At 39.0% G+C, this 16,659-nt stretch overlaps 1 protein-coding gene across 5 annotated transcripts; it reads right to left on the reverse strand.

Annotated features, from left to right (window-relative positions):
• Positions 1 to 363: 363 nt before the first annotated feature.
• Positions 364 to 15,542, reverse strand: MBIP (MAP3K12 binding inhibitory protein 1). 5 transcript variants are annotated; one of them, XM_068398917.1, is made up of 9 exons: positions 15,394 to 15,542; positions 10,913 to 11,032; positions 8,961 to 9,182; positions 8,759 to 8,855; positions 7,204 to 7,269; positions 5,365 to 5,517; positions 3,854 to 3,948; positions 2,475 to 2,513; positions 364 to 1,321 (listed from the first exon to the last, which is right to left on the reverse strand). In XM_068398917.1, exons 1-9 carry the CDS (start codon positions 15,508 to 15,510, stop codon positions 1,211 to 1,213), a joined length of 1,020 nt encoding a protein of 339 aa, XP_068255018.1. In that variant the 5' UTR covers positions 15,511 to 15,542; the 3' UTR covers positions 364 to 1,210. The 5 variants fall into 5 exon arrangements, with proteins under 5 accessions (XP_068255018.1, XP_068255017.1, XP_068255016.1 ...); XM_068398916.1 differs by having other exon boundaries at positions 364 to 1,318; positions 3,851 to 3,948; XM_068398915.1 differs by having other exon boundaries at positions 3,851 to 3,948.
• Positions 15,543 to 16,659: the final 1,117 nt, after the last annotated feature.

The following is a 16,659-nucleotide window of genomic DNA, read 5'->3' on the forward strand; positions in this document are numbered from 1 at the left end:
CCCTCCAGACCCTTCACCAGCTTGGTCACCCTCCTCTGGACTCGCTCCAACACCTCAACATCTTTCTTGAAGTGCGGGGCCCAGAACTGGACACAGTATTCACGGTGCGGCCTCACCAGTGCCGAGTACAGAGGGATGATCACTTCCCTAGATCGGCTGGCTACACTATTCCTAATAGAGGCCAGGATGCCACTGGCCTTCTTGGCCACCTGGGCACACTGCTGTCACAGAGACTGATACAGGGACATCGATAGTATGACTGCTGTAAGCGGAGCAGTTAACATAAAAAGACTCCCTCCACAACAGCTACTTTTCTCCTAAACTGGAAAAAAGACTGAGACAGCAAATAAAGTAAAGAACTGGTATAAATAGAAAATAGTTTATTTAAAAAAAAAACAAAACCAAAATCCCACTTCAGTGCGTGGCCAAAGGTATGACTTTAATTTAAACTATGTACCAGTATCCATGCTTCAGAAGTCATGTAAGCATGCATATGGAAGGAAGGGAAGTTGGTGCCTGCCAGCATGCTCCTCAAAACCTCACACAGAGCAGTATTTAGAATATACTAAGTTTGTTAGCAGGGTATGACGTTTGAATTCCTACAGGACACTGAGGAAGTGAAGAACAAGTGTCTCTATTTACACATAAAAGACTTCCATAACCATCTTTCAAACAGAAATGCAATGTGCTGCATTTCTAACAGCTGTGAAAACAGTGACAAATATGGAAAAAAAAATGCAGGTAAGCATGCATACTGCAAGTTTTTTTTGTAATTTTTTTTTCCTAAGACAGTTTACTTACGAGGAAGTATTTAATTTTATTTCACAAGTCTATGCAAACTACTTACACAAAAAGTATTCAAAAGATAGCCCTTTTGAATACTCAGTCATCAAGAATAACATGTGAAATGTAGCTTTTGTATGCAGGTTAAGACTTTTGACATACGAACAATGCTGCAATCCTCCTTTAAAACAGAAGGGAATGGATCATTAGAATGCTATTCCTAAAACATTCTTCATTTTAAAGTAACTATTTCATTAATAAGACTGTTTTAAAATAAGTTCTTCTGAAAGCAAGCTTTCAAGATCATCCAAAAGGAGCTTATATGCATGCTTTGTTTTCATTGCTGAAGTGATCCCCGATGAACACTACTCAGGTCTATGGTTTAGGTATGTGTAAAGCGTGATGAGGATTCTGAAAACACTTTTTTTTATCGAAGAAGCCGCTCAGCATCCTTGGACTTGCTTTCTTTTGTTTTCCTCAGTAATGTCTGTTTTATAGCATTGATCTTTTCATCAAGTTCAGCCAATGAATAGTTCTGCTAAAAGAACAAAATAAAAACCACAGTCATTTACATCTTGCAATTGCTAGAGACGCGGCCTAGCACTTGATACTCGAGGTCACTGCATATTGCACTAAATGATAGAAATACTTTTGCAGAATTGTCTGAATCTAGTCTATGGCTATTTAACCTTGAAAGAAAAAGAATGTAAACTTAGAAGAAACTGACAGTCCTACTTGTGGATCAATATATCCATGCTATTTTCATTAGAGACTTGTTTAACCTGTTTATAAAAAAACCCAAAAATTCTTTGATGTTAAAACACTGATCTTGTATAACCCAGCTTTACAACTTGAAGGTTTTTTTTCCTATTGCCCATCTTCAATCTCCTCTGTGCCCACTTAACCTTACAATTATTTTGATCTCTTCTTACACAAAGAACTGGTCATCATCCTCTTTACAAAAATATTTCACCCTATGGAGGATTTTTTTCTTGTGTAAACAAGCCTATTTCCTCAAGTCTCAGAAGGCCCCCATCCCATTCTAAGCATTCTCCCCAGTCCATCTGTCTCCAAGTGTGATGGCTAGTAGCAGACAGTGTTCCAGCTACGGTCTCACTTGCACTGAGAAGAAAGACTCTTGTGGCCTAAGGTAAACGGTCAACGCATTCCCTTGTGTGATGGTGGTGTGAAAATGGTGAGTCTGACTGACTTAGGTTAATAATCTGCTATAATGTCAGGTCTTTCTGCAATACTTTTGCTGAGCCAAACATTTCTACTTTTATTGTCTCCTCATAAACCAATAAAGCGAATTAAAAAAAAATTAAAAATCAACAAAAAACCACCAAGCCACAATAGAAAATAAAACCAGAAGACACTACTAGGAGGCTGATCAGAATTCACAAATTGCTTGTTACTCCCAGCTTGATTATCATCATTACAGATTTATTTTATTCTATCATCCTTCAAACTTGTGAAAACACTAACTAACCAACCTGAGTACAGACTATCAGAAGACCTATTTCATTGTGACACCCATTAACTTTCTTTCTCCTTCCCTCTCTTTCTTTGCCAGCAAGCTATCCAATACCGATGCAGCTATTTCTGAGAAGTTATTTGCTTGGTAGAACTTCTGATTACTTTTCACTCAGAACATCCTAAACTTAAGGTAAACAAAAGTTAATAGCACTTACATGGGGAGGTTGAAGCTTTCTCCTCTTGCCAGAACAGCTCTAAAGAAAAGATATAATCAAAACAGACTTAGTGTTGCACTGACAGAGGAACACAAGTAATTCTGTAACAATGTTGACAAGACTCTTTAAAGTAAAGAAAGAACACTGACTGCCGTTCCATGGATTAAAGAATTCTTTTCTATAATTAAGTGTACTTTGGATCACGAGAAATACTGCTGGAGAGCAGTCAGAAGCTGTTGAAGCTTTTCCACGCTTGGCAGCCAACAACTATCAACTTAACTGAAGCTTCCTTCAGAAAGAAAACAGATCAATGTCCAGTTTTTGAAACTGTCAATATTTTTCTCCCTAAAATTTTCCTGTATCCACACCAATATTCATGCAAACCTTTGGACAAAAAAATGCTAATTACTGCACAACACTACTATTGCCACCAATTTTTCCTAGATGTCCATTCTAGAGAAGATCCTAAAGCACTTTCCATGGAAATTTCAGCTTATGAAAGTGTATGTTTTAACTTCTGATCTCCAACAACCTGAAGGAATAGCCTCACAAATAAAGGATTTTATTGGTCTCCAACATGAACAAAAAAATTAAATAAAAATTGATAATATTGCTAAGGATTTTTAATTGCTGACTCTTCTTTGGCTGGTCTCAAGGAAGAAGACATAAATTAAAATATGATCAACAATAAGAGAGACATTCTTACTGTTACGTGGGGAAAGAAGAGCAAGATAACAGGCAAGAAATTTCTACAGCCAAGCAGAGCCTGATGTAGAAACAACTAACGTTCTTTGTCCTAATCTCCTTTGGTGAATGAAGGATAAAGTTTACTATTCAGAAAGAGACAGAACTCTGCCTGAAGACTGGCAACAAAGAAAGTCATAGAATCACACAAAACAATTTTTAAAGGGTTTACTCTCTCATCCTACTGGAAGTGATTTCACATAGCTGATCTTTAGTAATCAGATCATGTACAAAAGCCCAAAGGATTTCAGCTGATTTAAACCATTAATGACTTGTACTGAGATCAAAACTTTAGTCAATTTTCTTGTAATTAGGAACACTTCAGATTTTAAGGCAGGGTGGGCAGAGAAATCCAATCTCTATAATACATTTCTTACAACTTAGTTAAGCTCAGGTCGCTGCATTTCTTTTTCCCCCCAACAAATTCTATTTCTTTCAAATAAGAAATCAGGTAGAAATATGAACTTACATAGATGGTCCACATGAAATAGAACCACTACACCAAGCCAAAGCTGTCTAGCAAAAGTGTCTGCCCTGTGACTCCTTACGCTTTTTTCTATACATCAAAGATTTAAGCACAAAAGTCCCGAACGCATTTAGGTATGCTAAAAGAAGTTGAGAGAATTTCTTACTACAGATTGAAAATATTCAGGAGACAGTCCTTCCAGCTCAAGGATTTTATCTTCAAGCTTCTTAATTCTCTGATAAATGTCTCTTGGTACAGGACCACCTAAATACACCAGTACAAATACAGGAAAAAAGTAGTATAAGCACCAGAAGAAGCTGTTCTGAAAAACAGCGGGTGAGTCAAGAACAACTCTTCCAGTCATCAGAAACAAAAACTGGCGAGCAGGTTGCTGAGGCAGGGTACCTGCTCAGATGAATACATTTTGCACAGCTGCTGGGGTAAGTAACAAATGATCTTGAGACCTTCCCCACAAATGCTGATTTGGACAGGACTTGAGCTGGAATTGCAAACTTTCATCTTCTTCCACTATACAGTAGTTTAGCTGACCTGTTCCTTCAAACAGAATTATGTCACTTATTATAGGCACAACCTGGAAGCAAGGGCCCCTCCTTAGCTACCCCCAATCATTATCCTTGATATGCACACTCTGAAGCTACTACACGTTGTAACCTTAATGCTGGCCAGCCACTTGCAAATTCAATTTCCATGCACAAAAACCACCTTATTTTTGAGACACCTATAGAGCTAAGCATCAAGCTCTGACTGCTGCTTAACATTATCTAGGAGTATTCTACTCTCCTTGCTGCCAGAGGACTTTGATCCAGTATGCATTAACAGGAATCTAGTAATCTAGTCAATGTTCACCATATTCTTAGAGAATGGATTGGCATCTATTCACTATTCAGAACACAAAAAAAGTCAGTGTGTGTCTGCAGTGTTATGTGTAGAACGTTCACTTTTTTAGGTGAAGATCTGGGCTTCTGTTCTGTTTTGAAAACATTTTTCAGGAAAAATACAGATTCCTCCTTGATAAGTGCCTCACTGATTTATACCCTAGAAAACTGGAGCTGGGGTGATGAAAACAACTACTTAAAAAAAGTCAGAAGCCTGGTGGCTATGGCATTTACTTTAGTGAAAGGTGTGGACTCATGTTTGCATGGCTAAAGGAAAGTATTGACAACGAGCTTCCCACGTTCTGGGAAACAAGCTTCTCACCTAACTGTATTTCAAGAATCATCCACCTTTAGGAAAAGGTGTCTTCTGGGTTCATCCTATCCCCAGCCCACAGGGTGTCCATGAATTAGGACTGAGTCCTAATCTCAACTTTTCCTGTTCAGTGGGTCAAGGCAGAAGGACTCCACTGGCTATGGAGAACCCCTACCTCCAAATATTCCAGATTGTTTTAAATCCCATTCTGAAGTGCCTCTCTCTCTTTTGCCGCCACATCACGTGTAGATTTACTAACTCAGCATCCTAATTTGGGCATAACTCTCAGTTCCGTTTTGGGCATAAGAACCTAAACATTAGATTGTAGTACTTGGGGTGACTAAACCCTTCAGTGGATCTATCCATTGTTTTTACAGTCAGAGTTTTTATAACTTGCCCAGTTTTACTATGGTAATGATAACTGTAGTACAAACTGGCACATCGATGTCAAAATTAAAACATGATACAAACCTGTTTGTAACCGCAAGTGTGCTTCAATGTTTTGTAATCTCTCCTCAACAGCTTGGTTTCCACAATCATGAATGGGTACACTGGCTTTGTGACTGGACCCATGTGTTCCTTCAGATCTAGTCTGAGGTCCGTATGTATTTACTACCCTAGAAACTAGGTAAAGAGAACACAAATTTAACATATATGCACATGAAACACGAAGTACGTCTAACTAAAACCATCAAAATATTAAAATATGAAAACCTGTGTTAAATCAATTTCACACCAGTCTCTCATGCGAAAGGTCCCACACACATTAAGATCAAAGGTTCAAGTTAAAGTATTTTCCTATTTTTGCATGAGTAAAAACCTAGGACTTTACATATGCAAAGTAAAAGAATTACTCATGCATTCACGTAGAATGGCAAGATCAAGAATTTGTCATCAGCTGCTGATAAATAGCAGAAAACCTGCTATCTACATCAGCAGTCATGCATGTGAGCTGTTGTGAATGCAAAGAAGAGGCCAGACCTAACATTACAGGAAGCATCATAAATACATGAAGATGAGGGGAGGTATACAACTAGAAGAACTGCTACGAATCTCAGCAAGGAAGTTCTCTTCTAATTTTTGTTATTCAGGTAACAGCTTTAATGACCCTTCAGCTGCTTCTGGGCCTATCTTTTCCTCCTGCTGAACCATGTCTTCCTGAGAAGATTTTGGTCACTTCTCTTTAAATCACAGTCATTTTTCAAGTCCCTCATGATAGGACTACTACAGTGTAGTGCAGATTTTAAGACTATGTTGGCAACTCCAGCCACTGAAGCACATACCTTCTTACTCAGTACTTCATGAGGGCCACATGTTACATTCTTGCTTCAATTTATGCTGGTTTTACTTCCAACTCCTTTCTAAGTGTTATTCACGTTTCAATTATGAACTGTTCGGGTTTTAGTTACTTGAAGTGCAAACTTTTCTTTTTTCCTGTAATACGCCATCATCCAAGTTACAAACTAATACTCAGTTTAAAAAAGTGACTACTGAAAGGGGTTCTTACTGAAAGATTCTAAACTCAAACTCGCTTCCCCACCTCCCTCTTAGCTCACCAGAACTTTTAATGCTTATACCTATCATCGTGCTTCACAGTATTATTCTGAGTTTTTCAGTTTCCTGAAGGAATGAATTCAAGTGGATATCTGAATACTACCACGCTCAAAAATGGAAGAGAGGGTTACTTTCATTCTCATTTTGGATTTTGCTTGTTTGTTTTTCAAACACAGAGTAACTTGTGTACACCTAGAAAGCAGCAGATGGACACGCAATCTTTTACTATAACTTCTGTTGGACAATCATTTCTACACTATCTACTCCTTTCCAAAAGGTAGTGCAGTGGTAAGCTTGTTCCCCAGCTTGTCACTTCCCATAAATCTGTCTCAGAAATTACACTGTGTCCCAAAACTATTTTCTAATTCAATATACTTACACCGACTAATGAAAAATAGAAGATAATTTTATTTAATCTCAATTCCTAACTGGACTGCTGGCTTCAACTTAGAAGAAAAGCTAAAAATTGTTCAGCTCCTCTGTTCTGCTTTGTCTCTTGCATCTTTCCTTTCAGACAATGAAAAAAGGCTACTTTGTTTTGGTCTTTAGTGCATAACCATCAGCTTAATGGAGCACTTAAGGGACTGAAAACCTTGGGAGAAGAAAGCAAAGACGTAAAAGTATTCACTAGACTCAAAAATCAATAAGTTAAGTTTGCAATTTTGAGCATTCTATAAAAACTTTTTAAGTCAAAAATTCATCAGTGCTGTTCTATCTGGACACTCCTAATAAATGGGTATTAAAATAGTTGCTTACCCTTTATATGGCTCTTAAATCCAGGATAGGGTGTGAAAACTGCATCCGTTCTGGCACAGCTATTTTCTAAATAAATAATAATAATATAAAAAGTGAGGTCATAATTATGTATTTATAATTTATAATATTCTACCCATCATCAGCTTTGAGGCTTTCAATAAATCTAATTAAAATTTTTCATGCTATAAAAACATCAGAAATATTTCATTCATTCTATAAACACTTGCTCATTAAGAGTTTCACACACTTGCATGGACCTACTGGTTTTAATTTGTCACTTTTATAAATCTATGCACACGTGTATATAAAAGCTTATTGGATCAGGACCAAATTTCTTCCAATTTACATTTTATTTGGTTCTTACTTTTCACTGCGTTTTTCTGTAATTTCTTTCTTTCTTCCGGTACAGAAGTCTTTTCCCTGCTTACCACTGTTATGCTGTTTTTATGTCCTTTTCTGAAACTGTTCTCCTATTTTCAGACTTGTCTAGTTTACTCATCAGCATTCTTTTCTCACTGTCCTGCATTTATTCTGATACCTGTGACTTCTTTAATTTGTTTAATGATAAAAACCTACAGTACAGACCATCTTAGTTTATTCTAATGTTTATATTTTAATCTCTGTTCATATACACCAAAGCTTTACAAATATTTTATTATGCCTGAACATACAAAGGAAGGTCTTATCATCCTCTCTTCTGTACATAATTAACAATTTTAGGAATCAGTATTTTACTACCCACCATACTCTACTATACTACAGATGGATGTCATTTTCATTCCAACTAATATTCAAGGAGTTAAACTCTCTTCCTATAAAGCTTACAGAGCAATAAGCTTTGATCACTAAAAGCATAAGTACATCACAGAGACAATGCACATCTGGGTTCACAGGTACTTAGAAAATGTCTCCATACTACTTATGTATATAAAAGTGTCTTCACTTTTAAGACGCATTTGGTTACACAGTTACTGATTGTGCTAATGGGATCCAGCCTACCAGATGGATTTAAGATATAAATCTTAATTTATACTGTATAGATACAGCCAATTGTGCCAGCTGGTACATTAAAAACACCAACAGTATCAGTAATGTTGAAAGGAAAAAGTTACTCTAAGTAGCTAGTAATTCAAATTGACTGCAAAAAATACTTCTTTGCAATTTAACTAGCATTAAATTAACTTCAGTTTTAATAAGCAATTCACAAGACATCTCTGAATTGCAATTCTGTTGACTTCGGAAGAAATATCTAGCTAAAACATTGGGAACAATAGCTACAGAATTATCTGATTTATGACTGCAGTTCTTAAAATGAACACAGTAATAGCTATAATCTTTCTGTACGGGATGCATTAAACATTGTCATACAATGACTACTTTCTTTTTTTTGTCTATCTGACAACATCTGCAGTGCACATGCAAGTTCTTAACTTTAAAACAAAGTTACTCTTAAAATAAAGTTCTGTTTTAAATATAGAATAGTGCTTTTGAAAAATAAAAAAGATTAAAAAAAACTTAAATTGCTATGAAGATTAAAGTCTGGCCAGCCAGTTACCTTGATTACAATCAATAACATTGCAAAATTCCCTGACATTATTTTCATTGATCTCAGCTTGTTTCCTCTCGATGAAGGCTGATATCCGCCTGTCAATCTGCAGGTAATAAACATGATGGCATATATCTAGTTCATTCTTTAAATTTAACATTTAGCAAGGTCTTTTTCTTTTTTTTTTTTTAAATTTAGGTAGAACACTTACTTCTGCTTTTCCAGCTTTTATTTGGACCACCTCTGGATCAAAATTAATATAAGCATCCTTCAGATCTCCCAAGTCATAACTTGCATACTTTTTGTCAGTCTGACAGTTACCATCATAAATATCTAAACTTGTTTCGTAAGTTTGGCCTTCTGTTTTACCTGCAGGTTCAACATGGCCTATATTTTCCTCTTTAATCAACGACTGGAGTTTTTCTAAAAGAGGCTGAACAAAGAAAACAGTATGTTAGGGTTAAAAAAAAAAGACAGAAAACGCCCAAAACAAAAAGCCAAGTATTATTATAATTTCTAAAACAGACCAACTGAAATAATTTTAGGAATTACAACATCTGCCTCTGATGGAACACATTAATAAAATAAAAATAAAAGAAAAAAAAAGCGCTACAGCTCCAAATACTGTGCACACCATGACTCTGGCCTTTTTGACCCGTGCCTTTTAGAGGTTTGTATACGAAAACCCCCAAATTTCTGCAAAAATCTGACTGCTACTGGTTTGTTACTAGCTAAATCAAAGCTTCAGTCCTTGGCACTTGTGCCACTTAATTAACATGTCATTCAAATGCCTACTCAGAACAGTAAGGCTTAGTATTTTTCCTCCTTAACATGAAAGCCAATGCTTTCACACTGTGAAGCCTTTACTTTATCATCACAGCACTACATTCTCCACTTGAAACTGCAGTTGCCCAAGTGAATGAGAGAACACTGACATGAAATATATAGGCGTTATCCTGAACGCATGCTTTTCTTGACACGGTTGATTATCTACTTAGGTCATGAAATTAAACGAGAGAATGCACTGACATTTGTAGCAGCAAAAATAAATTCTTATTATTCTACTCAATAACTCTTACAGAAGATGTAATAACAAAACCTCAGTACATACGTCACACCCCTTTTTTTAATTTTTACCAGTTTCATCTAGTCTGAATTTCACTGCTTATTTTCCCCTCTAGAAATTGTTTTTATTTTTTTTTAAGACAACATGATTTTTACCAGTCACATTTCCTGAAATGGAATCAAATTCCTACTTGCAGTGTTCTTACAGTTGGATGTAATTTCTACTTGCTTTTATCATGCATATTTTCTCTTTTTGCTTTATCACACCAAAGATTTGGTGGACGTCTGGAAAACATAAAGGGTCTTTCTTTTACCTACAGACAAGCAAATACAGGAACTTCCTTTTTCACCCTCTCAGTACTACACACTCGAAATAATTCATTGACTAGCTGAAGCAAAAAACTGGTATTCAAATCCCCACCTTTTACAGAAAAACTATCAAGGTCAAAACACTGTTCAGTTACCAGCTGACAAACTGCTCACCCTCCCTGCCATGCAACTAAATTACATGTACTTTTGGCAGGGTTGGGAAGTTTCAAACGGTTAAAAGAAATGACAGTAATGGTGACTGGCTATTTGGCAAGATGAGACATTAATGTCAAAGAAATTACTCTTTAAAAACAAAAAAACCCTACGCTGAAAATATATTTAATTGCAGCAAGACACTCCAGGATGTGTCATGCTGGGATAATGCCACTTCTTGAACCACTGAAAGCACTCCATGAGCCTCAAAACTCACCCAACGCATGGAATCATTATCATAGCATGACACACACCTGCCGTGTCTTATTGCTTAATTATAACCCACCATAGATGGAAATGTATCACATTTACAATGCAAGTCTAGAAATCAATGAGGCTGCATTTATTCAGCCTGCACACCTACAGTGGCTATTCCAACCACTAATCTGAAAAATCTGTAAGTATGAGTACCTATGAAGCACAGTGGAATCCCAAGCGTATAATATTTCCGCATTCTTTTTTGTTGGACATACAATATAAGATCAAAACAACTGAAATTTTACAGTTTAGATAATATAACTACATTCAGTTGTTGATCACTTTTGTCAAGTCAAATGTATCCAATGAAATATTTACCTGCAAACATAAAATATGCTGCTGAAGTGCATTAAAGAGCAATGCTGGCTGAAGTGCTGATGTGCTTTGAAGCTTGCTCCAATCGATTACAACTTTCACAATATCATCTCCAAGGTTAAGCTTCAAGAGGGCAAAACAAACAACATAACGCAACAATGTTTTTATTAACGTCAGAAAAGTACATAAGATTTCTACAGGACAACAATTACACTCAATCTCATACTGACCGCATTTTTTATGAGGACACTGGAAAGGTTTGACATTAATTATAATACAAGCAGCTGTCATTTTCAAAGTAAGCTAGTACTTGTAGAGTATATTCAAAAATTAAAAATTCCTTACTACCTCATCACACTTTCAATTGTATTAATTTGATCTTTAACTTTAGTCAATTCTCAATTCAATTTACTATCACACGAAAACATACTGTTCACGTTAATCGCTCAAATCTTTCCTTTTAACATATGACAGAACCAGCAGTAGGAAGAAACACGCAGCCAGGATGGCAGTCTCCTGTAAGTTCACGTACTTTATTCCGAGGTTTGCACGGCTATCTATGCCTGTGTGACCAAGGTCTTGATAACACACCATGCCACATTCTTGAAATTTTTACTTGCTGCTAATCCAAAGGAGGCTTTATAGTCAAAATAAGTGGTTAAAAAAAATCTTTTACAAATCTCAAACAAACTCTAGACTACACAGAACCACTATCAAACCTATTTCTAAATCACACTATTTACCTTTATATGCATTCAGATCAAAATCACAATTGCCATAGTCTATTCTCTTTGCCAAGGAATTGCAATATTTAACTCCCAAAGCCATAAAGAGAAACACACACAGTGAATGTGAAGTTTTATTTAAAGGAACTATGTATCTCCTATAAGCGAAAAAACAAACTTTCACTTTCTAATACAAAGCTTATTGTTAATAATCACTAACCAACTACACAGTTTCACACCCACTGTTGCCATTTTTGTTACACTAAAGCCCTCTCAAGATCTTGAAGTAACGAGCACTTTCATTTCCCAAAGCCAAGTAGGTTCTTCTCCTGTAAGTGATCACCCAAATTCTAAATACATATAAGACTGTTGTTTAAAATCAAGAGAACCTACAGGTACTCTTTTTGAGACACAGAATTCCCAAGTCATATGCATATTTGTACGTTTACATCTCACTCTTTTTTTTTTAAAAAAAAAAAAAGGAAGAAAAAGAGACCTCCAGCAGATGACAAAAGTGACCTTTAACATATGGTCTAAAGATATTTAACTTCTAACTGCATCAAATACTATGGACAAGGACACAGAATGCATATGTACTTGTTTCATGAATCCACCGCACAGTGTATGAGGAAACAATGAGCACTAAACACAAGAATGCCTCCATCACCCTGAAGGCACAGCAGTGGATACTATGTTGTTCTACATTAGTTTTAAACCCCAGCATTATCACAATTTTGCATGTAAAGAACTATAAGCCTGAGCCTACCTTCTTTAGTCAAAGAATAGCCTTGTTAAATCCAGTGTTAGATTCCAAATTACACAGCAAAGGAGACAGTCTGACCAGATATATAATGTATTTTAGATAATTTTCACACAAATAGTTATTACTGTTCAGTATTTAAACTACACAGGATGTACGAAAAGTAATGTTTTAGGAAATACTAGTTTTGAACACCTTACAAAATCAAGAGTGTATTTAGAATTTAGTAAGAATAAAGCTTAACTTTAAGAATTAAGCCACTGTGCATATGTGATCTGAAGCACATATTTCTTCCCAAGATTTCTAGAGTAACATCTGCTATATGCTACATTACAGTCCACTGACAGGGTAAAAAAGGTGCAGATGTAAGTCATCGTAATGAAAAAAAACAGGAGTCCTACTGCAATTTCCTAATAAGCCTCCTTTTTCAGAAAGAATCATCTGACATGTGCCTTCATATCATAGTGTGTGACTCCTGTCCAGGTGGTTCAATGTACAAAAACAGAAGACCTTCTCACTTGGAATAATTTAGAGGCCAGGGATATCTTAAACTCATAGACACTGTTTTAAAAGATAATTAAAGAATAAACCCCTCCTGCATCCAAACATGTTTTTAGTACAAAAGAATTCATTTTTTCAGTGTTTCACATCCTTCTACCTATAAGAACTGAAACAAGCAGGTTTACAAATTCTGTGATTTGGTAACTTCAAAGCCTTTGTATATTTACAAGTCCACAGCCTATTCTGCAGCAATTTACAGGATCATAAGTCATTTCAGCCCTTTGAAATTGTTTTATGAAAGACACTGACTGTCACTTGGGGTTTAAAGAACTTTTCACGATCAGTCATACTGGTTATCCCCAGATGTCCTCCTAGTCACTGTGCTGCAAGTGATTGCTCTACCAAAAAAAATCCTGTGCCAGAAATATTCCCATTTACAGTCCAACCTGCTAGCAGCATAAATCCAACTTAAACTACTATGATGGACCACAAACTGTGACAGCTAACGATCTGCCACATGTTCACTTATCTCTGTAAAAGGGAAATGGGGAATCAGTAGTTTCAGTCAAAAATGCAAGATGGATTGCTACAGTCAGTAAGCTGGTAAACTACCACAGTTAAATCTAGCAGAACTCAAGTGCTGGCAGACAGGAGTGTAACTCAATAACTGGAAACAATCATGACTGAGCAATTAAAAGGGCCCTTCTCCTGAGATGGAGCAACCAGACCCCTGCTCATAGTTCAGTGCAGTGCACAGTAAAATTGCTTTGTTGTCATGGAAAGAATTCACTCCAAATGCCAATGAAGACAATTTTATTCTGCACCTTAACTACTGTAACTCTACCGAGGGGATGTAGCAACTTTCAACTGGTCTCTTGCAATTGTCTGTGCACACCCAAATATTGTTAAAAATCACTAAGCTCTCTCCAGTGACATGTTAGACACACAGCAAACTTTGGAGAACAAGCAAGCTACTGAAGAAGAGAGAGAAACTAGTGTGTTTAATGTAGTTTTGAAAACAATTAATTAAATGTGTGATGAGTACCCTAGTTAAGAGCTTAGGAACTTTTCCTTTATTCTTCTTTGTATTTTTCATAAATACATGAGTTCAATTTTTCACTCATGTCAACGTGGTAAAAACAACAGTATTAATGACAGTATCGCATCTGGATAAAATGAAGTCACCACTTCTTCATTGATTACATTCTGGATTTTCACCAGGACGAATTATGAGGGATATTTCATCCTCAATACATAGATAGTTTTCCTGTCTCAGTAATCCTACACATCAGCGGTGTATGATCATCAAGTTGTTTAGCACTGCACTCCTGTTCAAAAGCTAGGGTAGTTTTTAATCACTTTAGAGATAGGAAAACTGAGACTCTTACTAGTGAGAGCCTGAATTACTTGGATTACTTTTGTTTAAAAACGGAGACAATTACTAGCAGACTCTGAGGTGAGAAGGAAATATAATACACAATTCTATTCAGATGAGAGGTGAAATGCTCTAAAAAATAATTTCAGATCAGTCAGCAGCTACTACTAAAGTGCCTCTGTATCTGACAGAGTCCATTTCTCAGTATTTTGGTAACATAAATATATATTAAGTTATATTATCTCCCACAGATATCACTCATCATCTGGCCCAAAACTTTCAACCTGCTGCTTAATTTCAGAAGCAAGAGTTTGCTTCTACTGCCTTCACAGAACTACCTATATGCTTCCACAGTGGAAAAGGAATTAATCTGTAAATTATTTCTGGTAATAATTAAGTTGTTACTAAAACCTTCTCCTGACAAGGGCCTCCCACCATTACCGTAACATCTATTAAATAATTCATAGCCATTATCAAACCTAAAGTAGGTGTTTCAACTTAAGTACCACAGAGCAAAGCTGCTTTAAAAATTCTGACCCACTGAGATGCACTGTGTGTTTCATAGTATGTTATTACCAAGGCAAGGCTAACTTCAAGCTCCTGATCATTTATTTTTATTTAATGCACAGTAAGCTTTTAGTACCTTTTCAATTCAGAATCATTAATTGTTAAGATACAGCAATTAGGCAGATTGCATCTTCTCATGGGAGAGATCACCCTTCGAACTACAAGGTGACATGAGACGTCCGGTCACGAAGATGCAAAGGCACGGCCACGGCTGTGAGCTGCAGCAGCAGCGGGCCAGGCACCCGCGGCTGCCCGCGCTGGAGGGACGCGGCCGGCACCGCCCGCCTGCCGCCCTGACAGGAGCTCCACCGCTCCTGCGCACGGGCGTGAACAACCCCCAGAAGCGAGGCCGCTCCCTTGCTTACGGCACGCTTCTTTTCTCTCCGGTGCCGTACCTTATCCCTGGAGCCCAGAAGGGCCCCGCAGGCCGGGGAGAAGCTGGAGCACGCCCTGCCCGGGTCCCCAGGGCGGGGCGAGCGGGGCCCGCGGCGCCTGGGCCGGGCCAGGCCAGGCCAGGCCTGCCCCGGGCCTTCCCCTCCGCCCGCCCCGCACTCACCTGCCCCGCCAGCCCGGCTAAGGAGCGCAGGGCGCTGCTCGCCACCTCCGAGGCCGCACGGTCCGCGCCGATCTCCGGAGCGTGGCCGCCGGGCTGAAGCACGCCAGGCGCCGCCATGACACCGGACCGGGCCGCGGCCGCCAGCCACGCCCCTGCCGGCGCTCCGCGATGATGAACCCCTCGGGAGGCCGTGCCCGCTGACCCCGCCCCCTCGATCTGATGGGCGGACGCGGCAGCCAATCGCGGGCTGCGCTCTCGAGGCGGGCGCTGCGTGGGAGGAGCGGCTCTCGCTGTGGGCCCCGGAGTACGGTGCCGCGTAGGGGAGGTCACGGTTACCGGCAGCGGGGGGACGAGCGGCTCCTCCTGGGCTCCTCAGCCTGGCTGCCCTGCTTATTCCCGGGGGCCTGCTCTGGCCCTACGCGTAGGAGCAGCAGCTCGGGACAGCTCCTCGGCTGTGGCAGACGGGCCCGGGCTGGGGAGGCAGCCTCAGGCCTGGCTGTCCTGGCCAGGCTCTGCCCGTCCTCCTCTGGCCCTCGGGGTTTCCATGCTGTGGTGTGGAGGACCCTCTCCTGCAGCACCCAGCTCTCCCGTGTGGCGAGCAGCCCCGTTTCCCAAGCCTGAGGAAACATCTTAGCTTTTGCTTCTTTCTCAGGTCTCTCTGGGACCGTGAAGTTTTTCCCAGCTCAGGTCTGTTGCAGCTCTCGGGTAAAAGACCACCTCAGTGGTCATGGAGTCACAGTGTGTTGGCCCAGGGGCGCAGGCCCGGCTCTGTGTGCTGCTTTGGCACCTTTGGTACCACCAGGCTTTGAACCCTGGACTGCAGCAGCTCCTGCTGGGTGTCCTCTCCCTGTGAGGTCACGTTGCCCCTTCGCCCTTGCTCCTCCCTGTCCTTCAGCAGCTTCCACAGAGCTGTCGCCATGGGCACATGGCAGCCATGCTGATAGGAGTGCCTTCACTGAGTGCTCATTCATGGAGGGAGGAAATGTGTATTAATATTTAAGTATATCAGATTACTGGATTTGTTTCAGCTGTGCTTTTCTGGTTATACCTTCACTTTTTTACATTCATATGGGCTTCTCTTCAAAGCCTGGCTATTCTGGTTACAGCAAGGTTGTTTTTTCATCAGACCACAAGGAGCAAGTTTGTCAGAGTACTCTGATTATGGGGCTTGCAAGACTGTATTTCCTTTAAGACAGCCTACTTGATTTCTTTCCTAGGACACTAGGAATGCTGGCAAAGATTTTCTACCTGATCTTTCCTTTTATA

This window comes from Nyctibius grandis, chromosome 4 (genome assembly GCF_013368605.1).
Source record: "Nyctibius grandis isolate bNycGra1 chromosome 4, bNycGra1.pri, whole genome shotgun sequence".
Lineage (NCBI taxonomy): Eukaryota > Metazoa > Chordata > Aves > Nyctibiiformes > Nyctibiidae > Nyctibius > Nyctibius grandis.

Coding starts and splice junctions, on each gene's coding strand:
- MBIP (XM_068398915.1), bottom strand. CDS start 15,510: ATGGCGGCGCCTGGCGTGCTTCAGCCCGGCGGCCACGCTCCGGAGATC. Junction 11,033..15,393: donor TAGCCGGGCTGGCGGGGCAG/GTGAGTGCGGGG, acceptor GCCCTCTTGAAG/CTTAACCTTGGAGATGATAT. Junction 2,514..3,850: donor CTGAATATTTTCAATCTGTA/GTAAGAAATTCT, acceptor TCTTTTCTTTAG/AGCTGTTCTGGCAAGAGGAG.